Source organism: Heterocephalus glaber, unplaced genomic scaffold (genome assembly GCF_053883595.1).
Source record: "Heterocephalus glaber isolate CG9 unplaced genomic scaffold, H.glaber_assembly_v1.0 deba00001444, whole genome shotgun sequence".
In the NCBI taxonomy this organism is placed as follows: domain Eukaryota; kingdom Metazoa; phylum Chordata; class Mammalia; order Rodentia; family Bathyergidae; genus Heterocephalus; species Heterocephalus glaber.
Window position 1 is genome coordinate 24,638,971 of NW_028258297.1, and position 26,794 is coordinate 24,665,764.

The window sequence follows — 26,794 nt, forward strand, 5'->3', positions numbered from 1 at the left end:
TGTTTGGCTCCTTTGTCAAAGATGAGGTGGCTGAGTATATCTGTAGTTATTTCTGTATCTTCTAATCTATTCCACTGATCTTCGGAGTGTAAGTTATTATATCTCTCTTACCAGATTCTTCTTGGTCATAGCACTTTATTCTCAAAATCAAAGCATAAATAATGCATAAAATACATTTTGTCTATATCACATGCACACACATGCACACACACACAAGCACACACTAACATTACTCAATCATAATGACCAACAAATTGCAAAGAAAAGTGCTCACAACATATTAAACTCTTCAGACTAAGAAAAACACCTAATAATCCATGCTTCAAAAATCCTCTTGAAACAGCTGCGTTCAGCAAAACAAACTTGACCGTGGGAGTGCAAGGAGGCCAGGCCCTCACAGTGTATGTGGTGCTAAGTGCCTCGGTGGTAAAACCCAAGGCACTGTGCTGTAGATGTAGAAACCGAGCCTTGCAGAGATTAGGAATGCAGAAGAGACATTGTTCGCACTAGCAGGACAGAACTAGACTGGAATCCAGGTCTTCCAACCTAATGTCTTCTGACTCCCAAATACTTCTGCCACTTGACCATGCCGAGTAATAATAGATCCCTTTCACTATACCTAGTTAAGAAAACAATGCCAGGGATTTAGCTCAGTGGTTCTGCTGCCTGCCTCAAAAGTGCAAGGTCCCGAGTTCGATCCCCAGTACCAAAAATAGAAAGAAAACAAAATAGATGATTAGATCAAATAGCAAGAATAGTTTCATTACTCATTCTGTGCTTACTGAGCAACCCCTGGGTGTGACTAGTGAGGGAAAGGCTAAAGAAAATAGATCTTTGTCCCTGAGAGAAATCAAAATAGGGCACCCCAAAATATATTTCCTTAGCATCCTTCAAGTTGGCTGTTCAGAGAAACTACAGACTTCTGCAGACGAGGGAATAGCTCTGAAAAGTGGTCCTTCTGTGAAAAGAGTTTGACATCCATCTGCATCCGTAAACAGCACTGCAGACAGAAGGTTTTCTGTGTGATATCCCTCCCTCTCTCCACCTAGGAAAGATCTTTCCACAGGAAAAGATTGGCGGGTCTGACACCCAGCCCACAGGCAACCTTATGATGACTGTTACCTGTTACCTGTGAGACTGCATCTCTATGATAAGAAAAACTTTGTTTTTAGGTCCTGAGGATTGAACCCAGGGCCTTCACACTAAGCTACATCCACAGCCCTTTATTTTTCATTTTGAGACAGTGTCTTGCTAAGTTGCCCAGGGTGGGCTCAAACTTGTTACTTTCCTGCTTCAGCCACCCCGAGTGCTGGAATTACAAGGGTGCACCACTGCACCCCACGGTAAAACAAACTTTGTTCACTACATTTCTTACCCTGATTTCTCCAGTCAGGTCACAGCTTAGTTTCAGCCAGTGACATGGAATTTAGAGTAGATGACTCCTTCTTGGGTTTTAGCCTATTCTCCTAGGGCCCAGTGCAACTGCGTCATCCAAAACAATGGCTTCTTATACTTTTTTTTTTCCTGGCACCGTGGATCAAACTCAGGACCTCACACTTGCCAGGCAGGCACAGAACCACTGAGCTAAGTCCCCGGCCCTCCTATACTTGTTATTTAACATATATAAGAGAGAGAGAAAACTTTAAACTTCCCTTCATCCTATATGAGAGTCGTTTGTAAGAGCAGGGATGTGGCTAGGCTGGGGACACAAGGCCATGGGTTCAGTTCCCAGAACCACAGAGAGACATGGGGTGGGGAGAGAGAGATGGCTATGAGCAGAAAAAATGCTCAGAGAAGGGCCGGGGATTTAGCGCAGTGGTTTTGCCGCCTGCTGCGCAAGCGAAAGGACCCAAGTTCAATCCCCAGTACCAAAAAGGAAAAAAAAGATAAATTAGAGACATTTGCTGGGGATTTAGCTCAGTGGTTCCACTGACTGCCTCACAAGCCAAGGACCTGAGTTTGATCCCCGGTACCAAAAAAAAAAAATGCTCAGAGACTCTTACAAAGTGATAACAATCCTCTATGAATTATAACCTAAATGCTATTTCAGGGAAATGCAAAAAAATTGCATTGAAATACAGTCTCACCCCCTCAGAATGGCTGGGTGAATACAAAAACTAAATGCTGGGCCGGGGATTTAGCTCAGTGGTTCCGACACCTGCCTCAAAAGCACAAGGTCCCAAGTTTGATCCCCAGTACCAAAAAAAAAAACAACTCAATGCTGGCAGGGTTAGGGAGGGGAACCCTTCTACACAGCTGTTAGGGATGTAAGTTAGTACAGCCACTACGGTTATCAGCATGGAGGTCCTCAAAACACTACAAGTAGATCCAGTTATACCACTGCTTGGGTGAGGAGTGTGGCTAGTATATGTAAGGTCCTGGGTTCAATCCCTAGCACCAAAACCAAGCCAACCCAAAACAACCACTCCTTGGTATATACCCGAAGAATTAATCACCGTATTACAGGAATAGTTGCATACCTACATTTATTGCAGCACAATTTACAACAGCCAAGACATGAATCCAACCTAGATGCCCATCAACAGATGAAGGGATAAAAAAAGTGGTATATGTACATAATGTAGTGTGACTCAGCCATAACGAAGAATGAAATCCTGTCATTGGCCAGAAAATGGATGGATCTGGAGACGATTTTGTTGAGTGAAATAAGCCGGATTCAGAAAGACAAATTTTGAATTTCTCCCTCATATATGAAATCTGAAAAGATGACAAGTGGAGGAGGGACTATTATTAGATAAAGGCAGGGAGTAAGAGAGAGGGAGAGGAGTGTATGGCCGGTAATAGGGGATATGAGCAAATTACATTATACACATTGAAGCCCCCCCAAAATGTGAAACTAGGCTGGGGATGGGGGTAACGGGGAGGGGTGAAAACAATCAAATCATACTTTGTGCATGTACGAATCTGCCAAAATGGAACCCATTAATCCAGATAATTGATTTTTAAAAAGAGTGAAAACAACACCAAAATGCTATTTCATATTTCAATGTCTCTGGAAGCATTTCAAATCAATTGAATGCTGTAGTTACTTGGTAGTATTTGTTTTCTTTCTTGGCAGTACATAAAATAACAATGCCTCTTAGAATCCATGGCATTTTAGAGTTAAGAAAGCATGAAATAATTAAGTGGCAATTTATTTTACAGCAGTGAACAAGCATTTGTTTGTCAGAAAGTAAATCTTTTTTATGCACAGTTAATAAAGTTAGTATTTGTTTCCACAAAATGAGAGGTCATTATTGATCGTTTCTGCCTGGCTTGGGCTCTACTTTCTCTTCTCAGCAGGCGGAGACGTAACAAGGTCCCTTAGATTGGTTCAGAGAGTACTCCATAAATCACACTAGTAATTCAGTTACCAATTTCACGTGACAACCATATTCGCGCCATTAAATCAATCGAGTAAAAGTGCATAGGCAAATGTCACATGAGCAAATATCACGACAAAGGGGACCGTACAGGGCCCACAGATGCAGCGTTTGAAATGTGCTTTCGAGGAAGCCAAACTCTCAGAGACGGGGACGCTGTCCAGGCTGAAGGATCCATGTGACACAAGGAATATTTGGAAAGCATTTGCAAATGCAGAGGTAGAGATCAGTCTATGGAAGCTCAGCATGACAGGGCACAACAAAGCATTATGGGCATTGACACCACGGGCATGAGTTCAAATCCCGGACAAGTCACACTGTGTGAAGTTACTTCTTTATTTTGGGCTTCTGTTTCCTCTTTTCCAGAATGGTTTCTAAAATACTACTTTTTTAGTGGTGTGAGCTTGGCCTGGAGCAGACAATAAATGTTAATAATATTGGCTAGAAAGTTATGTATAGGAGTAAGTGAGCGAAGCTATGGCTTGGAAGTACGGTGGGATCTGTGGTTAAAACGGACTGTAGGAAAGCAAGCATTGGAAACAAGTTAAGAGGCTTTTTTTTTTTGGTACCGGGGATCGAACTCGGGTTCTTTCACTTGCGAGGCAGGCGGCGGAACCACTGAGTTAAATCCCCGGCCCGAGGCTTTTTCTTTTCTTTTTTTTTTTTTTTTTTCTCTTTTTTTTGGTAGCGGGTATTGAACTCTCTGAGGCTTTTTCAACCTGCTATCAGAGAGGTAACCCGGCCGTAAGCAGCTGGAGACGGAGTAGCCCCGCCCACGGCTCCGCCCACCGCGTCCCGGCCGCGCGGTGCGTCCCGCCCACACACCCCCGAGCGCAGTTCCTGTGGGCGGAGCCCGCGGAGGCCCTGCCCCGTTCCCCCCAGTTCCCCGCCGCCCCTGCTCTCCCGCTGCTCCGCACCCGAGTCCGCCGGGGGTGGGTCCCGATCGCCGCGGCGACATGTTGGGCATGATCAGGAACTCGCTGTTTGGGAGCGTGGAGACGTGGCCGTGGCAGGTCCTGAGCACCGGGGGCAAGGTAGGCCGGTCCGGCCGGGCTGGCTCAGGGAGAGCGGGTGGCAGCGGCCCCGGAGTGCGGTGGGCCCGGCCTCTCCAGCTGGCACCTGGAGCCGGGAAGGAGGGGAGTCAGAGGCCCGTGCAGCCAGAGGAGGGGGCAGCACAGAGGCTGATCAGCGGGGAGCGCCCGTGGGGAGAGCTGGACGCCGCCTGTTGGATGCGCTCCTTTTTAAGCATACTGATCGGTGGTGTTTTGCTGGTTGAGAGACCCTGTTGCAGAAATGACTGACAGAGCCCTAGCTGGCAAAAACTAAATAAAAATCCTCCCGGATAATGGAGAACTGACATTGAGGAACAAGGGCCTTGCCCCATAGACCTGGGCTGGGTGGAGCTCGTGGAAGAAACAGGCGGTTCTGCCGGGGGGCTATGGGGCCTTCACAGAAGGAGGGCCCAGAGCTAGGCCAGGCTGTACCAGAGCCCGGCATTGCTCGGAGAGCACGCGCAAAGGCCCGGGGCTGCAGTTCCTTTGGGCCAGTAGCACTGCTAGAGTGAGTGAGGAGGGATAATTGCTGGATTTCTCCAGCTTTACATCAGTGCCAAAACGCGAAAATGGGGCTGCCTCCCTGAACACAAGCAGTTCCACGGTTATATTCTCCTTGCAGACAGGTGCTTTGTACAGCGAGGCTGTCTAGGAGCTCCCAGCACGCCGCCTCTCATTTGTTAAAGGCCCATGTTACCCAGGCACCAAGTTCTGGGACTTAGCACAATGATTATCACTCAAAAGCCCTGAACTCTATACTGGACTCTTCAACCCAACAGTGGCCCGTCACTCATCTGTCCCTGCCTCAGTCTCCTCAGCTGTGTGTAGAATGAGCTGCTTCAGCCCTGATGGAGGGTGACACATTCAGTGCCCACAGCCGCCAGGCAGAGGATGGAAATGATGGAAGCTGGCAGCCCTGGATTGTAGGGCACGGTGGGGACCGAGGCAGACCGAGAGAGGCCTTGGGCCCCCTTCTGTAAAGAGGGACTCCCTCCAGCCACCGCCGCGAAGTGATGCCCCCCTCAGGGCCAGTGTTACCAGATTTGTAAGGAGAACTAGATATCCAAATTCTTGATGGGAAATTTCCCAATTTGAAATTAATTAATTCAACAATTTTTGAATTTAATTCAACTATTTTTGAGTGCCAAACTATGTACTTGATAACTCTTGCAGGCAGTGGAGGTAAGGAATGGACGAAACCAACAAATCCCTGCCCTCATCCAGCTTATGCTTTAGCTAATGGATGAAGAAATGATGTGTCCGGAATCAGGTGGCGATTAGTGCTGTGAAGAACAGCAGATAAGCCTGGGGAGGTAGCTTGAGGTGAAGCAAGGCTCTAGGTTCCTTCCCCAGCACACACACAAAAAGGAAATAAAGTAAAGCAAGTAGGAAAGGAAGAATGAGGTAAGTAAGGTATAGGGAGGATTAGGGTGAGGCTGTAGCTTTTGAGTAGGACGGCAATGGTATAAATTGCTGGCAGCGGACTAAGGTGCTCATAAGCACTGCAGGGATCCTGTCTGAGCCAGATCACGCCTTTGATCCCTGCCCTGGTGCAGGTTGCCATGGTTCTAACAGTGCCCATGTGATCAGCAGCTCTGAGAGCGGCCCCTCTCCATAGTGAACGGGGCTCACTTGGTCTTTGGGGGTTAATGGCAACCAGGAGTACAGATGGAAGGCCTGGGCTGTTCTGTGGCTGGTGCCTTCAGCTTCCTTCACCCCTTCCCAGCTTTGCTGTCTGTCTCAGTGTAAAGTCAGGGCTCCCTGGGGCAGTTTCCCAGGCTCAGATAAACAGCTGGCTCCCAGCTAGGTTTACACAGTAAGCAGCACTAGTCAGAGAAAGAAAGAAGGGAGAAACCATGGTACTTCCTCTTTCTGCCCCTCTGTCGGGTCTTTTAACACTAGGAGCTTCTAACTCGGTGGCTTTGCCTTCTGTATACAGATGTCCATGGTTAGCTTTCACCAGGTGACCTGGGCATCTGAGCTCAGGTAACAGGTAAACCTCCTCTGTCTGTCCTAGGGAGCTTCCTAACCTCTCGGTTGCCTCCTTGTCCCCTGCTTGACATCTCCACTCTTCTGTTATCTGTGTAACCAGTTCCTTGCATCATAGTACCTGTCTTCTGAACACTACTAGTTTCTATTTCCTATTTGAGCCTTACTGATACAGTACCACCTGCCACTGACTTAGTGCCTTAGGGATAAATCCAATACCCTAATAAGCATTTCCCTCAACACTTGATGGGACTGGGGGACCCAATGGGGTATGATATAACATCATACTGTTAGCAGGCTGAAGCAGATCATTTGGCCCAATGAACCTGTTTTTGCAGCTGTAGAATGAAAATAAAAATATCTCTCATCTCCTCCAAAGTTACTATGAATATTAAATTTTAATGAAAAGATTTTGCAGTGCTGGGGATAAAAATGTTTTACAAACACTATAGTACACTCTACATACATAGTGATATAATTACTTCAGAACTCTCAGCTCCACAGTTATTAGCTGTGTAGCCTCAGACAACTCAATCTCTCTGAAGCTAATCACGAGAGAAAGGAACAGGTCTTCCCTTTGAAGACTGTTACAAATGTTTTGAAGTTTGAATGAGATGACTGTATACATTGATCAACAGGCGCCAGGCAGTTCACTGGGCACAGTAACTGTTCGCTTGCCCTTCGTCTTAGTGGTACTGGTGAGCGAGTTACTTAACATCTCAACCACTCTGGACCCTCAGATTCCTCAACTCTGAGAAGAGAGTGACCATGCCAGTGTGACAAATATTCAAAAGTACATGTAACGCTTTTTAAATATACAAGGTCAGAGTGTTATTATTTTGAAGAGAGCCTCCCCCTGAAATTATCTCCTTTGTCCTGCAAAGGGACTAGGCGGCACACTGTGTCCCCATGCAGATGTTCAGGACTGACTCGGGGCATAGTGATTCCACACAGACCTTATCAGGTGCCTGCTACATTGCTTGGGGAGGGAAGTGGGTAGGCAGCTCCCTGTGCTGGGTTGAGTGAGCCCTGCGAATGCCCAGAACAGAAGTGATACTGATGATGGACACCTGTATTGGACTTGTGTCCAGCCTGTGCAAATAGGTTAGGACCCAGTAGCCTGGATTTGAATCCACTATTTGCCCCCTAAAACTTGAGTATGTTACTCAACCTCTTGCTCCCCTAAAAATGAAGATTAAAGTAGTTTCTTCACAGGGTGGCTGGAAGAATTGAATGAATTTATGTAAGGTGATTAGAATAATAACAGGTACATAGAAAGCATTCCATTAGTTGGTATTATTAATATTTTTCTTTTTGAGATAGGATCTTGTTAAGTTGTCCAGGCTGGCCTTGAACTCACGATCCTCCTGCCTCAGGCTCCCAGGTTGATGTATTACAGGCATATGCCATCACACTTGGCTTTAATATTTTCTTACAATGAGAAATCAGGCTTCCCAAATTAACACATGCAGTGTAGCCACCATGTCAAGTGGCCACAAGAAATCTGACCTTGCAGAGAACTTGCAATCCCATATCGAGACGCATTCTCACAAGATCTCTCTGGGGCCCCCACTTCACCAAGGTTTCCAGTACACATTAAAAATTGGTGTTTATGACCCTGACTGACTGGAAGCATAGCTAACTGGGGATGGGGTGAAGGAAAGCTGCTCTGTTTCCGTCCAACAAGAATATCCACCAAAATGTTAAATTTTATCTGGGCACAGTGGCGCATTTCTCTAATTCTGGCTAGTCGGGAGGCTGAAGGAGGAGGGTCACAGGTTTCAGGCCAGCCTGGGCAACTTAGCAAGACCTGGACTCGAAAGAAAGAAAGAAAATTTAAAAAGAAAGAAAGGAAAAAAAGGACTGAGAATGTAGCTCAGTGGTGGAGCCCTGGCCTAGCATGTGCAAGGCCCTGGGTTCAATTCCCAATACAAAAAATAAGATAAAATAGAGAGAGAGAGATGTTAAATTTTGAGAACCAATACTATGTTCACATAGGTGCCTTATTCTTTGCAGAAATAGAAAACTAGTGAAATAAATTCAAATAGAGCTCCCTGGAGAACTAGAATAGTTTTATCATATCCACATCTCAGATCTAAATTTTCATAGTGGTTCAAATGAGAGGTTATGGACAGGGACGCTATGAAAACAGGTGGTGCCGACCTGCAGGAGACCTGGTTTAAGACAGCAGGAGCCAACTTTTCTCCAGGAGACCTGCCCAGACTAAGCTCTCATCCCTCCTGGTGGCTATAGCTATTTGTAATCCTTTCATTAGAGCAAAACCAGGTTTCACTCCGAGCCCTCTTCCCAACAATGCTTATACAATACACAGGACAGGTATAGCTACAGTCCTGACCCCGTAGGACTTATGGTTGCGGATGGGATTAAAGACAATCCTGTTTAATTGTAACCACAGTAAGTTAGTCATGAAAGTACAAAGCTTTATACAAATATCACGGTGAGCCTGTTTTAGATTAGGGGCCACTGTGCAGAAGTAACCTGCAGGCTGGAACCTGTTGAATGTGTAGAGGCTAAGGGAGGAACAGTTAAGCAGGAAGACACCCCAGGCAGAAGCAGCTGCAGGTACAGAGGCCCTGGCCCTGGAATGACCAGGATTTAAAGGAAATAGGAGAAGTCCAGTGAGGAAGTGTGGGTGTGGCTGGCAGGGCAGGTAGAAGCTGGGTGGTGGAACCCGGATCATCTGGGTGGATTAAACACTCAATGAATGAAGACTCTGGGCAGGGTATTCAATGATACAGAATGCCCTGCATAGGCTCCCCGGGCAGCCTTCAGCACATGCGGAGCCTCAGACTTCCTTCTGCTGGTGGCTGCCAGATTTACATTTCTCCGTGGCAGCTTCCCTCTGAGCTCCAGACCCCCGTGTCCAGTTGCCCAAAGGAGAGCTTGGTTCATGCAAGAGGAGGCTGATGAATGGACAAATGTGAGGGCCCTCCTAGCTCTGGAATTAGCTAACTTTTGGAGTTCATAGAAAGGAAATGTCACTCGCGGAGGGAGGAGGAAGAGTTGAGTTCAACCTTAAGGTCTTCCTCCGGGGCCTCGGCTCTCTGAGTCAAACTAGGTTCCTTTCCCAGCGGCCTTACTTTCCTTGCTGTGGACTTTCTGCCTGGGGAGTGGGCTGAGGGTGCGGATTACTTGTTACTTCCTGCTCTAGGGACCCTCAGAGGGTCACATACACTTCAGTGTCCTGTTTAGATCACAAAACTCAGTTGAACTAATTTAGAGGAGATGAAACTGGCCTGCTGTCAGGTCACCATGACTGACCAATGGCTACAAGGTCCACATCCCGAGACAGCCCGGAGCCCCATTGGGATCTGGCCCCTGCAGAACCTCAGGCCTCCTCCTCCTCCATGTCCTCCTGACAGTCTTAGCTCCAGCCAGCCACACTGAACTTCTTGTATCCTTCACCTTCCTCATACTGTCCTTGACCTCTCCCATTTTAGCACTCACTACTGGAGTCCCTTCCCTAAACTCTCAGCATCTCCTGTGTTGTGTAATCATCCTTTGTGTGTTCCTTCCCACCACCCTCCTCATTCTCCATGTCATATTAATCTCCACGTCTGTAGCCTCTGGCAGAAGTTTTCAGTCGTGTTTATTTAATGAATCCATGAAACAATGGCTGAACATCTGCGAGGGGGTCGGTCTGGAAGGCCCTCAGAGTCTGTGTGACAAACACCCACACGTGAGGGTCGCAGAGGAGCCTAAGCAGCTCTTTCCTTTGCCCTGCGCTGCCCTGGCGCTCCTCCCCCTAGTAGGGAGGCTCCTCCCCTGTTGGACTGGCCCTTTCCTGATGTCCTTCATCTCTGTATTTCGGCCTCTGGCACAGTGTTCACACGTTGCCAGTGCTGAGGGCTTGTTGGTTGAATGCATTAAAAGGGAAAGAAAGACCAAAGAAAAGAGCCAGTTGGCTGCTTCTCCAGTAAGTGCTTATTGCTGGAGTCCCCATTTATACAAGAAGTAACTGCATAAAATCATTCAGAGCTTTGTCCTGAGCTCGACACGGGCATACTAATGCCTCTTCAACCAACACAGTGACTAAGGAGAAGCAAAACGCTCAATCTACCCCCACAGTTGTAGAAAGTCTTGCACCATTAAGAGTGCGGTTTGGGACACTAATCCTAATTCCCAGTTTCACCATTTAGTAGCTGGGTCATCTTGAGCAATCCAATCCACCTGGTTACTCATTTCCTCTTTGTTAAAGTGACCTGGATTAGGTGAGCTTTAGAACTGCTCATAGTTCTGAACTCTGTTGATTCACAGGGCAGGCAGCACTTCTAAAATTTGAAACATTACAAGTAGGAAGATAAGTCCTCAAATAAAAGGAGAGTTCTGGAATTCTCTGCTGTGGAAGAGCCAGAAGGAACAAACCACTCTGAGTTTACGGAAGTTTGCTCACCATGGCTCTTTGGAAGCACCAGCCTTCCTTGGAATTGCTAAGCCCAGAGTCCCAAGGTCAGAGCTGATTTTTGCCACTTGATTCTTGGTCTGGTGCCATTCCTCCTACCCAGGTGCAGGGAAGTTGAAGCATGAAATTGTCACTCAGGGTTTGCTTTCAGATGTCTCCAGCCTCTCTCACTGCTTTCCTTTAATTTCACATTACAAAAACAGCTTTGGCTGTTCACTTTGGCAGCACATATACAAAAACAACAGGTATTTTTACATTCCAAGTATAAAGTTGTAAGATTAAATATACTTATTCGGACTACACAGTCCACTCGAAGCCCCACCCCCCTAGCTTTCTCCAGAGATCCTTTGTGTGCCCCTGGGAATCACATTGTCGTCCCTAGTTGAGAATCGTCAGACCACAATATCATAGGATGGCCTATTTGACCAAAGTGGGGAGGCTGGGTCCTCTATTATGTATCCATTTTTCATAATCATCACTAGCAGAGACATCCCCTTAATCAAATAAATATCTATTGAGCGGCTGTCATATAAAACTCTGTGGTATAGTTCCTGTCTACAAAGACTTTATTGCAGATTTTTCAAACTACAACAGTGTTCCTTTACCAGAGAGTAAAATCAATATCGACCAACTTTTCCTCTTTTAGTGCAATAGAATAAAATTCACTCAAGCAGAGTGGAAGTAAACAGGAAAGAAAGGAAAAATTCATAATGCGGCCCATCCCTAAAGACAGAGTATTATTTTTGCCAAACTTCATTTCAAGCATGGGTATATTCATGGTAAGGCATCATGGAGAAATGTCTTTCTGGTTGTGGATTGTGGGAATTTTTTTTTTTTTTTTTGAGTTTGAGAAACATTGCCTTACTGAGTGTCCAGGAACATAAAATTGGATTCTAGGAAACATCACATGGGCAAGGAGAAGGGGGTGGGGTGCTGAGGGGAGCCACATGGGTTTTTTTGAGCCTAAACACCAGGGAAAAGTGCATGATCTTGGGACAGAGACTCGGTGCAGAGTGTGTAGGGGAGGAAGGGTTTGTGTGGGGAGAGGCCGCGGAGCTGAGCAGTAAGAGGTCGGGAGGCTGTGATAGAGTGAGTCAAGAGATAGGGAGAGGTATAACTGGATCAAGTGGTATTTCTATGTTTAGTTTCTCGAGGAATCCCCATACTGATTTCCATAGTGGTTACACTAGTTTATATTCCCACCAGTGATACAGGAAGGTTCATTGTTGTGGATATTCCAAAAGAATTAAGGACTGCATACTATAATGATACATGCACACCCATGCTTATAGCAGCACTGTTCACAATAGCTGAGCTGGGGGAACAGCCTGGATGCCAGGCAACAAATGAATGGATAAAGAAAATATGGCAGTGGAAATATAGTGGACTATTACTCAGCCATAAAGAAGAATGAAATCAGGTTCTTTGCAGGAAAATAGATAGACCTAGCAAACATGTTGCATGTAATTAGTCAGATTCTTTAAAATTGCATGTTTTCTCTTATATGAGAAACCTAACAATATATAAATTAATAAACAAGTAAATAAATAAAGGAAGGATGACAGGATACCATCAGGTCGTCTTTTGGAGACGAAGAGGAAGGAGAAAGGGAGAGAGCTTGTAACGGTATCAAAGATGATCAAGATACATTCGATGCATGTGCCAGTTTCCCAGAACAAATCCCACCACTCTGCAATATTAACATGCACTAATAAAAAAGCAAGGGAGAGGAAGGCCTGGAGGTGTAGCTCAGTGGCAGAGCACATGATCAGCGTGAGGCCCTGGGCTCAGTCCCCAGCACCAAACAAACAGAGTTGGGGAGGAGTCACTGTCCTGGAGCGTGGGTCAGCAGAGCTACTCTGAATTGCAGCTCTGCTGCTAGGACGAAACTCATCCTGGGGCCCTTGAGTCCTGTGTGATTGTTGTCATTGTCTTTCTGTGTTTCCTCTCCTTACTTTGTCCTCCTCCTCTCCCTCTTCCTCTCCTCCATCTCCTCCTCCTCCTCTTCTCCCCATTCCTTTTCCTCTTCTTTTTCCTGGCTCTCCTTTTACTCAGATGTTGGATCCCTGGGCTTGATCCTCTGATTTCTTTCCTTTTCCACTTTTTTACTTCTTTACTTGACTTGACAGATTTCCCGCAACTTTATCTTTCAGCCTTTCTGTGGAAATTCTCATTTCTGTTACTAAAATATTTTTAAGAGCTCTTTTGATTTCTGAATGTTCCATTTTATAACGTTCCAGTGTTTTCCAATGCAGTATCTTATCTCCCTGAGAAAATTATTTTAACAAATTTTTTTCAGCTTCTGGTGTTGTCTCCACAGGTGTAAGACTCCCAGAATCTATTTCTCATGGCCCAGCGCACTCTTCTGCGTTGTTACCACACCCATTCTGTAAAGCCCCTTAGGGTTTGTGCTTCCTGTCGCTGGACCACTGCTACTTCTGGGGATAACACGGTCTGCTGCTCTGTCCCTCTCAAGCTGTGTCTCCTGTACCTCTAGGAAGACCTCTCCTATGAAGAGAGAGCCTGTGATGGAGGGAAGTTTGCCACAGTGGAAGTGACAAATAAGCCCGTGGATGAGGCCCTCCGGGAAGCAATGCCCAAGGTCATGAAGTATGTGGGGGGCACCAATGACAAGGGTGAGTACCCCTGAGGGACAGGCCTGGTCTGAGAGGGCAGCTTTGCATGATCTCACTTCACCTATAGGAAACATGGGGACAGGGCTGGGAGGCAGCTGTGATGTCCTGCCTCAGGAAGCGCTGGAGAGACCACTCCCACCTCACCCCTCCCCTCACTGTAGGGAGCCCTTGCTGTATCACTCAGTTCCCGGTTCTTTCCCAAGTATGGAGCCATCTGCCATCCACACAGGTATTTTTTTTCTTATTCTGTTTTTGCCAGTATTGGGGATTGAACCCCAGGCCTTCACACTGAGCTGTGTCCCAGCCTTTTTTTAATTTTTTTATTTTGAGACAGGGTCTCACTAAGTTGCCCAGACTGTGCTGGAATGTGAGATCCTCCTGCCTCAGCCACCCAGAGTGCTAGGATTACAAGCCTGACCACCACACCCAGCTTGTCAGTTTTCTTTTTTTTTAAACCCTACAGTGTTGGTTGTGTCTTTGGATTGGTCGGTCATCCACGGTAAACTGAGCCCCAGTGTAAAGCAAGGCCGACATCCAACTTGGGTCCTCAGCCACCAGGGAACTGAGTGAATCTTAAGTGTTAAGGTCCCAAACTCTCCTCTGGCAAGCGAAGGGCGTGAGGACTCTCAGACCATCTCACTCCTAAAGACTTGTCCATGCTGACTGCTTCCCCGCCTTTAAAATAATAGACCTGAAGTTTCATGTGTCCCAGGGCGGGGATCAGTCCTCCGACTGCCTAGAAAGGGGGACAGCGAGGGCTAAGAAAGAAAGAAAGACAGTAGAGACTTGAGTAATTTCAAAGTACATGGTGGGCCGGGAGGTCAATGCCTCAGAGTGGGCAAAGACAAAGACTCTCTGAGCTCGCCACTATTTCCTGGGTGCACACAATAATGAGAGGGAGCATCGGGTGACTCACAGGGCAGTGGTGATGCTACGTTGATGAGGATCTTAGATCACGAGGATCTTATGTTGATGAAGACAGTAAGGAGAGCATTCTTACAATAGTAGGTGGAACAAGACAGCAGGCTAATAAAGAATTTGTTCTACCCCCAGGTGAAACTTTCTCTCTTTTTTTTATTACTACTGGGTTCTGGAAGAACCAGGATGTCTTCAGCTGATGTACTCTTGCCCTTGAGCATCACAGCATCACAGGACCACTGAAGCCTCAACTTGTGACCAGAGGCAAAATGGAGCTAGGTTTCCGCATGCCATAGCCGGCTCGAGGGCGAGAAGACATGGGCCGTAGACAGTCCTAATCATAATTTAACTATGAAACGATTTTTCCCCAAAATTTATGTAGAATGTCTCTCGACATCATTTAAGGTGTGCCTGCTGGAATAGAAACTATATTTTTAAATGTTGACCTCTTAGGGACCTCACTGATTTGTGCAGCTTTTGGAATCACTGCGAACTAAATATGAGTCAGGAAGTTAGGTGAAAAAAAAGAGAGATGTTGGACTTAATTTTTAGGATATTTCTCAAGCTGATAATCTAGAAAGAAACCGGTACGAACCATAGTAATATTTTCTAGGAGCAAAGTAATCAGATTTTGCAAAATATGTTGACCAGTAGGAAGTCAAAAGAAGAAATCTTTTCCTCTTAATGCTGTTTATAACATCTTTTTAGATGAAAATATGTCTAAAAATTATAATACTAAAGAAAATTGTGAAAATAACAAAATAGCCATCTCTAAACTATTCCAAGTGCAGTCATTGCCTTTTTAACATATTACTTTAGGGATTTTTAGTGTGATCTTAATTGTATATTTTAATTCTATATAATTATTTTCTACTAATACTAAGTAGTCTTAAGAATAATTTAACTGCATTATATTGCACAATGTATCCATAATTGCCTTAGACATATTTCTGTTTTGAACAGAATAATAAATTTTGCTGTGGTAAATGTTCTATTACCTATAGCCTTTTCAATATTTTGTATTATTTCCTTTAAATTGATTAAAATTTATATTTACATAGGAAGTAATTAGATACTGATATCTGCATTCTCTTTTTTTTGGTACTGGGGATCAAACTTAGGACCTTGTGCTTGCAAAGCAGGCGCGGCGCCACTGAGCTAAATCCCTGGCCCTCTACATTCTTGATGTATGTATGTATGTACATATATATATTTGGGGGGGCGTTCTGGGACTCAAACTCGGGGCCTTGAGCTTGCCAGACAGAGTAGCTGCACTACTGAGCTACATTCCCGGCCCTCTTGATGTATGTTAGCAAATAATTTTTTCAAGAAATGTACCACCACACTGCAACCTCCAATGTATAAAATAAAAAGTGTTTTCAAATGTCTAACTATATTTATATCTCTCTATCTAGATATCTAGATAGAGAAAGAGAGAGATTTTGAGGTATTAGGGATTGAACCCAGGGCCTTCACACCAAGCTACATTCTCAGTTTTTTTGGTTTTCTGGGGGGTTTTTTTGATGAGGCATCTAAATCACTAGGTTTCCCAGGCTATGTTCTAATTTACTGTTCTCCTCCCTCAGCCTCCCAAAGTGCTGGAATTACAAGCGGGTGCCATCACACCGAGCTTGCCTGTATATTTTTAGTACCTGAAATGTTCATTGTTAACTTCAAGAACAACAGCAACAAAAAGAAAAATGTTGCTATGAAACAAAAATGAGACCAGTGATCCTCCACTCCCGGAGCAAGCTCTGTCCCTAATGCCCACTGCACTGTGTTTTTACATTGTCAGGAATTGGGATGGGGATGACAGTCCCTATTTCCTTCGCCGTGTTCCCCAATGAAGACGGCTCCCTTCAGAAGAAATTAAAAGTCTGGTTCCGGATTCCGAACCAATTCCAGAGCGACCCACCAGTTCCCAGTGACGACAGCATCAAGATTGAGGAGAGGGAGAGCATCACTGTCTACTCCACGTAAGAAGACAGTTCCTTTGGCACCATGGGCCGCCCTTGCTTCCCACAGCCCCTCCTTGAATCATCCTCAGTGAGATTTGCATTGGTTTTTTTCTTGCTGCCAAATTAATTCAAGTAAGAAATACTGAATCCTGACAATCATGTGTTTATTGTTTGGGCCCCAGGCTCCCCCTCAGATACCAAGTCTCTTCTAGATGATCAGTGACTCCCTGTTCTGAAAATCCTGCTGTGTGACAGGCACCAAACTCGGTACAGGGGAAGGCTAGGATCTTCAGTACTAACCGGAGGTTGGGGTTTGGTTCTCCTCTCGAAAATCCTCATGAAAGGGAACTATACAAACACTCTTGTACTGGACATCGTTTTGGTCCCCTCGCAGGGACCTCCAGACTTGGTCATCTGGCTTCCCTGCTCCAACTCTGCCCCTGTCGATGAGGGCGGTTCCCCGGAGTTAGCACTGCCTAGGCCTCAGAACGTGAGCTTGTCCTCATTATTAGGCCAGGCCGCCACAGAGCCCCCTAGCGGTGAGGGTGTGTAATGCAGGTGTGCCGCTGACTCACGAGCCTGTACTCCTATACTTCTTTATACTCCAGCCCTTATTCAGAGTTCCCAGCCTTCAGTGAAGACGCTGCAGAGGAAGCAGACTAATTAAACAGTGTCTTCTCCCAGGGGAGGGACTAGGGTAGGGAACTGAGGCACCTCGGATTGAAAATTTAAGGAAGTACTCATTCTCACAGCCATCAGAGTGCAGGGCGGGCCCTGAAGTGAGTGCCTCCTTAAAACCTGCACCCTGGATATCTGCTTGTCTTGCCTTCATTTCTGCTCAGAGTTTCCCATTCTTCTTCCTGTCCTTTGAGAGGCAGCCTGGTGCCATATGATGAGTATTTTAAGTGTGATTTGCCAGCTTCGCTGTTTAGTACCAGGAGGATGATGTAAAACTTTAGTGTTCTCCCCATTAAGTGTGAATAATATAACCTACCTCAAGGGATTGTTAAAGAATAACAATAACATTGGGACAACAATATTTAGTATTTACTACAATATTATTTACAAATTGATTTTTCTGTCCTGTAGTGGATGTCAGTAATTATTCTTTCTCTTTGCCCCTTCTTATTTCATAAGGAATGGGGTTCGCACTATTAAATCAGCTCAAATAAGGCTTCTCACAGATGGGCCTGGTCTCTAATCATTTGTTCTACCAGACATGGAGTAATGAGTTATTACAATTGTTTTCTTTTGTCTTTAAGCTTTTGAATGAAAACTTTCAACTTATAAGAAAGTAGGAAGAATAAGATAATGAAACCACACCTACCCATCACTCATCGCTGATCCTTGATCAACTTGGGAAAGTTTTGATGTAGATATGGCACCACCCTGGATTATTTTTAGGCAAATTCCAGACATTGTATTATTTTGCTCATAAATATTTTTGTGTGATGACTGAAGATTTAAAAAATATAATCACAGTAATTTACTGCTTCTAAAATTTTAACAGTAACTTGTTCATGTTTTAGTAATATAAAGTACCCAGTGTTCAGGTTTCTCCTGTGGGCTCACAGTTTGTTTAAATCTGGATCCAAGTAGGATCCATCCGTGGCACTGGTTCAGCACAGGTTTCAGCTTTTGTAATCTGGACCTTTCCTCGCCACAGTGCTGCCTCACTTTTCCTTGCTGTGTGTGATTCTCTGGTCCTTTTCTTTCCCACGGCCTCGATTTTGAGGATTACGTTGGTGGTACTTTAACATGTCCTCCTCTGTTGCCTGTAAATTAGATCTTAGAACCAGATGTGTTCAGATTCAGGTTTTAGGGTTTGGAACAAGAATATTTCCTAGGTGGCAGTGTGTAGCCCACCCATCCGGTGTCCTCTGTCGTTGTGATCAGAGTAAAGAGAAATAATTCCTTCCTGGATGGCTTGTCCCATTCGAGCTAGTGCAATGGGAATGTTCTCTCTGTTTCCTTCTTCATTGATCAGCAGGAATATCCAGTAAGAAGTTTCCCTCATCTCCTGTTTGGTTCTGCTGAGGTAGAGTCAGAAGAAGCAAGATACAAATGAGGAACCAAGGAACTGTGGCACACGCCTGTAAATCCCAGCTCTCTGGGAGGCTGAGGCAGGAGGATTACAGTTTTAAGCCCAAACTGAGCAATTTAGTGACGTAGTGCGACTCTATCTCAAAAAAAGATTTTTTTTTTAACTTTTAAAAATGTGAGGTAGCTCAGTATGAAAGCCCTAGGTTCAATCCCCAGTACTGTAAAAAAAAAATAAATAAGAGAAAGCAAGATATGCGCTAATGCCTTCTCTTCACTAACCAGTTTTCAGACAAATAATTTCATTTTTTTAACATCGTCCAAAAGTGAGTAGGCTTCACCTTTGTTTTGTTTTGTTTTGTTTTTTGAGTGTCAAGTAACATAAATTCAAATATTCTTGATGTGTTTCCCATTCTTTGCAATTATTACTCTTATTGCTCCTCAAATTGTCCCACTTGTGGCCAGTGGTTCTTTAGTTATTTTGACCCAACTCTGGTAGCTTTTTTGCTTGCAAGCACGTCTTAACTATTTCTTGCTGTAGAGCTGAGATCAGCCATTTCTGGGTAATGGTATCTATTTAAAAGATAGATTGAGGGCCGGGGATTTAGCTCAGTGGTTTCGCCGCCTGCTGCACAAGCGCAAGGACCAGAGTTCAATCCCTGGTACCAAAAAAAAAAAAAGATTGAACCCAGATCTGTTGAAGTTTCCTTTTAATTCTCTGAAATCGAGAACGATGATAGTACCAAATTTGGTGTTTAGCCGGCTCTGTGAATTTTTTATTTCAATTTGATACAATTCTAACTTTTTATGTGGTAATTCCTCAACCAGCCACTGGGTGTCACTGCACAGTCAAGTGTACATTTAAACGTCGCTTACAGTAATTTGTAGTATTTCTGATTGTTAGGAGCATTACCGAGGTGATAGAAAGCAACAGTACTGTTTCACATACGAAGGTACATTTCAAATAATGTAGCGAGTGCATTCTATGACAGACCTAATTCTAAAATGAAAGCCTTGCATCCTTAATTAAGTCTTTTTTTATGGTCTTGTAAAAAAAATGTCTACAAAAGATTTATACATTTATTAGCAGCACTAATTACCAGCACTATTTAGATAAATAAAGTGCTGTGGAAAATAGCACTATCAGAATACATGTACCATACTATCCCCAAGAGGCAGTAGAATTATCCTCACACTTAGACCAGGGGTGACGTTGTAGACTACTGTCCTCCCTCCATGTTCTAGAAAAGTTCCATGAAGGTTAGGGCTCAGCATCCAGTACTGGGTTCTCAGCAGGCCCACAGCAGGAGAGTGGGTGGCTTTAGTGAAACTCACCATCTTCATGAAATGTCTGAATATAACAGAAAGAGTTGGAAAACATGAGTTTATTGTCAGGGTGGCCGGTGCTATGACCCAAACTAACCACTTCATGGCAGTAAGACCACTGGCATGTTACCAGGCAGGCCTCTTGGTGCCTCAGTTTCCTCCTCTGTAAGATAGGTGAGAGTACACATAGCCCATTGGATGAAATGGGATCATATCTGTAAATGCCCACATAGTGCTAGACATGAGGTAGACATTCAGAACATTTTAGCCTATTTTCTTCTTGACATCACCTCCCGCTGAAAATTAAAGTTTTATTAGAAAAACAGCAGCAAAAAAGTCAAGGATACAGTAGATGCACGTTTTTAACCCTCAATTCTAATAAGTACATGCTTTACAACTTTGGGCAACTTGTCTAATCTTTCAGAGCCTCAGTCCCCTTATCTATAAAAATAGGACTTCCAAGGCATTGTGGTGAGGGCCAGTGAAGTTATCCTTGTGAAAGAGCCTGGTCGGGTAAGAGTTCCTTGAATTTCAGTGTCGTTTCTCCCTTTGAATGACCAGGCCCTAATGGAGGCCTCCTGCACTTGGGAAGTTTGAAATTGAAAAAGAGACATTTGGGAGGACCCCATCCCCTAAACCTCTGAGGGTCCCCATGTTACCAAGATCAAGAGAGCTGCAGACCAGCGTTGGCCCAAGTTCCTAGTGAATTCCAACACCAGCGCTGCAGGGAGTTTGAAAGTCCTATTCAGTCCCTGCTTATTTTCTTCTCTCACTTCAAACTTAAATGGGCCTAACGTGACCATTCTATCAAAAAGAGCACCCTGTCCTTTTCTGTGCCTTTACATTGCTTTATTTTCCTTTGTTCCACTCCTCTCCCTCGCATTATATACCTGTCTGTTCACTTGTTCACTGCCCTCTCCCCAGTTAGAATGCAGGCTCCCTGGGGGCAGGGCTGTGGGCTGGGATCTAAAAAGTGCTCAGTAAATGAACAACAGGCCTTAGTCCTTTCTTCTGCTGCACTCTCTCTCCTAACGATCTTGGGTCCCCAACAGAGCTTCAGCTGTCACCCATCCATTGGTGATGAATGGTTTATCATTTCATCAAACTTAGCATGAAGACTAAGGTGAAATCATCAACTCATTCATTCAAAAACAATGGACTCATTGTTCATTTACTTTGAACCAGGAACAGTTTAGGTGCTGAACCTAAAACAGAGAACAAAAGTCTCTGCCCTTTGAAGTAGGAAAAATATCATATGTAGGGAAAACAGACAAAAAAGCAAATATCTCAGGGTAGCTAAGGACTGTTTTACCAGAGAAAGAACTGTTGTCCACATTTTTGAAATTAGAAGAAGGCAGACTTCTATCCAAAAACAAAAGCATTGGGGGCAACTCTAAAATGGACTGAGTTGGAGGTCGCGAAGTCCTTGTCCCCAGAGGAGCTTAGGCAGCATCTGGATAGGCACGTGACATTCTGCTGGATCCCGGGACATTTGGAGGCTTGGTTCGATCTCACAGATGTTTACTGATTACCTCTAATATTTAAGCCACCTCACGTCTAAAAGCCTTGACAGTGACAAGTGTCTGCATCTGAAACTTAGTTGATCACCATGTCGTTGCCCCTGTGTCCAGTCCTTGTGCCACAGTCCTTCACAGACTCATTCTCGGAAAGGCCTCGGTCACCGAGTGGGTGGGGTGGCACCCAGCACATGCAGAGCCACCCTTCCTCCCAAGCCTTGCACCCCAGCTGGCCGGGAGACTTCAGCACAGGCGTCTCCCCAAGTAGCTCCCACATCAACGGGGCCCCTGACAGAACTCAGGGCTCTTCCCCTAGTCTCATCCCTTTCTGTGCCCATCTTACTTACGTTCCCCTCCATCCTCCTGCCCACCTGGTTCTAATGCTCTGACTCTTTCACCTTCTACTCCCAATTATTGGCCCAGTCCTGTCACCTCCCCACTGTCCCTGCCTTCCCATCCCCGTGTCACAGGTCTTCATTGTTTCTTTGCTGGACAGTTGTCCTGGCCCTGTGATGGGTTTCCAGCTCCCCACCACTGCCTCTTCTGATTTATCCTTTTACATCACCAGCCTCAAAGCGCAGGACCAGTTGTGTCGCCACTCCCTGCTCAGACACAGGGGCCGCCCAGCCCTGGCCACAGGCCTGGCCCTGACCTCCCTACATGTGCACACTGGGACCTCAGCCTGGGCTGGTAATGAGATACTCCGTTGCCCTGAGGAGAGAGATGACGTGAGGTTCCCTCGGTGTTTAATCAGGAAATGAAGCCGAGTAAAAATGCCCATCGTGGCACTCGCTGCCCTGCAGCACATAGCCCCACTCCCGCTGCGCATAGATCTCAGCATCCCAGCCCTCGGCCCCCAGCCTCTTGCAGACCTTTGCTCAGAGCCCCAGCTCCTCTCCACCCTGTCCCTACCTCTGCTTCTCAGAAGTTCTGTGCGGACAGAATCCTGTCACACTGCTCGCGCCAGCATCAAGAAGAGATGCTCAGTCTGTAACTGCTTAGCGTCCTGTCCTTCAGAGCCATTCCCAGCCACAACCAGAGACTCCCTGTTCCCTGTCCCCAACATTCTACCTGTGCCTTCTCTCTGCCTCCTCAGCCCTGTTTCCTTCTGTCCATCAGAGTCCATGTGTGCTTCTGTCCTGACCTCTCTGGCTGGACCTCAGAGGCATAGAAATGCATCCTGAATCATCACCGTGAGTCCCAGCTGTGCTCTGTGCTCTGTGCCTAGAGGTGTCCCGCTCAGTAGCACTGGCTCCGTGTGGCTGATGAAAAGCACACAGTCAGGCCCCTGCTGCTGATGTGACGACGCCCACATGCTGCTCTGACCCTCCTCCTGCCTCACACACGGCTGTGTGCACCGCTGACTCCGTGCACGTTGGTGCTGACCTGTTGGTTGCTAAAGGTTCAGACAAAGTTGGACAGTCACATTCAGAGTCACTCCATTTTGCTTCCTCCCTCACCGTGTGAGGCACCAGCCACTTCCTGGAAGACAGCACATTGTGAATCTTTACCTCCTTGGACCAAAAGCCTGCCTCTTACACCCCATTGTGCCTGCGTCATCTCCGCACCACCACCACTTTCTAACTCTCCCAGACCTTTCGAGTTGGCTCTTTTGTGTTTTTGGAATCCTGTATGTGTGAGTGTGAGTGTGTGTGTGTGTGTGTGGTCTTTGTTCCCACGATAACCACATTTTTTGTTGGGATTTTTGGTGAGATAAAACACAGTGCTCCTTTGAAGATGGGAGTTGGAAACTTATTAACAGGCTTGGGGAAATAATGTACAAAGGAATATGTTCATTTCCTCAGAGGAGCTCAGCGCACTTTACGAGCATTCCTTAACACACTCAGAGGCGCTCATGAGTTGGGGGGCTGGAGACCCCATGAGTCCTCCTCCCAGCAGCCGAGGCAGGGAAGAACGAGGCTCTCAGCCCTGACCATAGGCTGAGTCACTGCACCTCCTGGCAGGAGGCCATGCTCCTGCTAGGATTTGGTTTTCTGCCGTGTTAGTGTGGCTCTGTGATTGGGGTTCGGGTGAGTTTATTAATTGAGCAGCAAAGACATCCATGTGTCTGTGTCCATAATTTTCCCAGCTTCATTTGTTTCCTACTAAAATGCTTCCATGATGAAGCAACAGGAAGATGTTTGTCTTCACTGCAGCATCTTGGTCTGCCTAGGAGTAAATATAAAGTATCAGAGGTTTTCTTTCTTTCCTTTCTTTTTCTTGTGCAGTTTCTGAACCCAGGGCCTAGGGCGTGCTAGGCAACGTTCTTGCACTCTAAGTTACATTCCAAGCCCTTTTTATTTTATTTTGAGACAGGGTCTCACTAAGTTATGCAGACTGGCCTCCAGCTTAGCAATCCTCCTGCCTCAGCTTCCCAAGTAGATGGGATTACAGGGCCCATCCCAGTAGATGGGCCACCAGGCCCAGTGAAATGGGAACTTTCTAGTACTCAATTTTAGGAACCCTAAATTCAGGATTGCGTCCTCCCTGTCACTCTCCGCTGGATCTCCTGCTTCTCGGACAGCCCTTCCCAGTGTCCCCTGCCAAGGGCACCCCTCGGGTGGTAGGAAGGATTCCCAGCATCCGTCCTCTATACTTCGCTTCACTCCTCACCATGACTCCACCTGGGACCCGAGCGGCGGGATGCCCAAGTTCTGTCACCAAATCCACTGCTTTCCCAACGGCCTCTCTGACTCCATCCTTTACCAAGGCGAAGGAGCCTCACAGCATCAGACGCACATCTGGATGCTGAATTAGTCGTCCCAGAATATGTAAGCGTACCCCAAACCGGGTCCCGAGCACCCCTAGGTGGAGCAGCGCCCGCTCTGCAGAGCTACTCCTCAGCCCTCAGCCTCTGTTCCAGTGGGGCATCTGCTTCTTCCCAGAAGCCCTGGGGAGCCTCCCTCTCCACCTGACTCCTCCCCTCCACATCCGCAGCCTCTCACCCTGCTGTTCCCGACCTTCCCTGGCTTCCCACCATTGCTACCACCCCTCCACTGTGACTGGGGCCTCTTTGTAAACCGTCTGACCTTGTCGGTCGCCTGCTTTAAAACCTTTCCATAGGTTGAAAACTCCTTGGCGCGGCATTCACGGCCCATCTCTGTCTGGCTTCTGTTGATCCACTCTTACCCCCACTCCCACTGTCCTGTTTTTATGTGCTCAGGGTTTTCAAGCACCACCACACCCAGCTTTAGAGATTATTTAAATTACACAGAGGATATGCACTGGATATATCCAAAAGCTGTGCCATTTCGTATAAGGGAATGGAGCATCTACAAATTTTAGTATCCCAGTGGGTGGGGAGGAACCAGTGCCCATGGATACCAGGAACAACTGTGACAGTCACAGCTCCTGCTTGCTGTGGTTAGCTATGTGACGCCCGCTGGCCAAGCGGTTCCCAGTCCTGTCTCCTTTAACCTTTCCACAGCCTCCTGAGATTGATGCTCTATCACCATTTCTACGTAACAAAACCAATGACCCAAAGGGTCCAGAAATTAAAGAACTTGCCTGGTACCGTGAGCTGGAAAGTGACAGCGCAGATTCGGCTTAATGAGCTGGCTGGTATTGTTCCTTATCACCCAGAACGGTTCAGTGTCACAGCGCAAGTAGGGGCTGAGGGAAACCCTCAATACCGGGTCCCACATCTGGCATCCCACTCTGTCCTGACAGGTGGTTCTCTGTCTAGATGCTCTTTGTGAGAAACACTAATGTCCTGTGGGCTTTTACTGCTAGAAAAATCCTTCCTGGCTCTTCATCCTGTCTGCTAATCCTGTGTGCCCCTGCCTAAGCCAGAGCTTAAGAAGGAAACCAGAGCTCAGCTTTCCTCACCTGCCTTGCAGTCTTTCCTCCATATATTTGAAGAACCAGTGAACTGGTGTCAGCTTCACTCCCCAATCTGAAGCTGTGGCCTGGACATGATGAGCATAACCAGTCCTTTGCAGTTGAAATCCTGCATGTTTTCACATCGGTGACCCCGTAATCAGCGTGCTGAATGCTTGCCAGGCGTGACTAACCACTTGTAAAAGAGCAAAGCATGATTCAGAGAACGCCACCAAGAATAATGCATTATTTGGCCTCATCTTGGCCTGGTGCAAATTCAGACTTTTGAGTCATAAAGCTCGTCAGAAATGCGGGTGTATTCGACTCTAATAAAGATTTTAGGGCAACCCAGATTTAGAGTGGTATATTTAGGCTATAGGATGACTTTTGGTGCAGAGGCAGATGATGTAAGGGAAGTAATAATCTCCAAAAGAAAGGTTTTATTGCTTCTCTTTCCCTAACTTCTGCCAGCAGAATTGCTTGATTTAGGAAAAGAAGATGTTCATGATTTTGTGCAGGCGAAGGGATGTATTAGAAGGGGTTTATTTGGGGGGCTATGTAACACTTGTGTGGGGTCCCTTCTGAGACTTCCTGGGTCCTGGCCTTTCTTAGCTCTGATGAATGAAGCTGCCACACATCCTTTTCTGGGGTGAGCACAGTCATTGCAGCTGCTCTGCTTTGGGAGAAACTGTAGCTCCTACCCTGTGAGCAGCAGCTCCACCTTGACTCCCGGTTGTCCCTCCTTCCTGCTGGTGACAGAGGCCAGGGAGGAGCAGGTGGGTGGAAGAAGGAGTTAAGAGAAAACAGTGGGGACCTAAGGTACCCTGGGGAACAGCTTACCATCTCTGGGAAATTGCAGCAAAGGAAGCTCACATTTAGGATGTGACTATTGTGTCTCAGGCCCTGTCATGATTATAATTTTCACTTCTGTTATTTCAGGTAATAGTCATTACTTTGGAGGAAAAAGAAAATACATGGCATTTTTTTCACAGCTGTGAAAACTTAAGCTCAGAAAGGTCAAGTCCACCCATGTGGGACGTGGCGAGTCCACAGTGCTGCCATTCTAGCGTGCTTGTCCTAGTGAGCACGGCGATGACTTCTTCTGCGGACTCCTCTCTCTCCAACGCCAGGTCCTTTCTTACCAGCCCTTGCTCTTGTCTCCTCAGGCAGTTTGGTGGCTATGCCAAGGAAGCAGACTACGTAGCTCAGGCCAGGCAGCTGCGTGCCGCCCTGGAGGGAACGGCCACCTACCGGGGCGACCTCTACTTCTGCACAGGCTATGACCCTCCCATGAAGCCGTATGGACGCCGCAATGAAGTCTGGCTGGTGAAGACATGAGTGACTCGTGGAGCCAAGAGCTCCCGGAAGTGGGCCTCAGTGGCCCCTGGCACAGGGTTGCCAGGGGCCAGAGCTTCTCAGGTTGCAGCTTCCCTTCCAAGCCCGTCACCACTGAGTTCTCTGAAATAAGCATGTTGCATACACTGAGGGTCTTTTTTGGTGGTGGGAAATAATACAGCCAAGCTAGGCAGCATCATTCTCATAGAAAATTCTGTGACATATGAGAAAAAAACCCAGCAGTATTTTTCTCAGCCACTTGGGTCGCTGAAAACTGTTTTTTTAAATGATCGAATTTGTACTTTTGTGAGTCATTATATGATTTGTGCAGCCTTTCATCTGTGATTCTTACAAAAGCTCTATCTAAAGGAAACCAAAAATAAAAATCTTTGACTTAA

The 26,794-nt window shown here is 46.2% G+C and overlaps 1 protein-coding gene across 1 annotated transcript; it reads left to right on the forward strand.

Moving 5' to 3' along the window:
- Positions 1-4,227: 4,227 nt before the first annotated feature.
- On the forward strand, positions 4,228-26,794 carry Hebp1 (heme binding protein 1). The gene is made up of 4 exons (XM_004845853.3): positions 4,228-4,417; positions 13,345-13,483; positions 16,197-16,377; positions 26,228-26,794. Exons 1-4 carry the CDS (start codon positions 4,340-4,342, stop codon positions 26,397-26,399), a joined length of 570 nt encoding a protein of 189 aa, XP_004845910.1. The 5' UTR covers positions 4,228-4,339; the 3' UTR covers positions 26,400-26,794.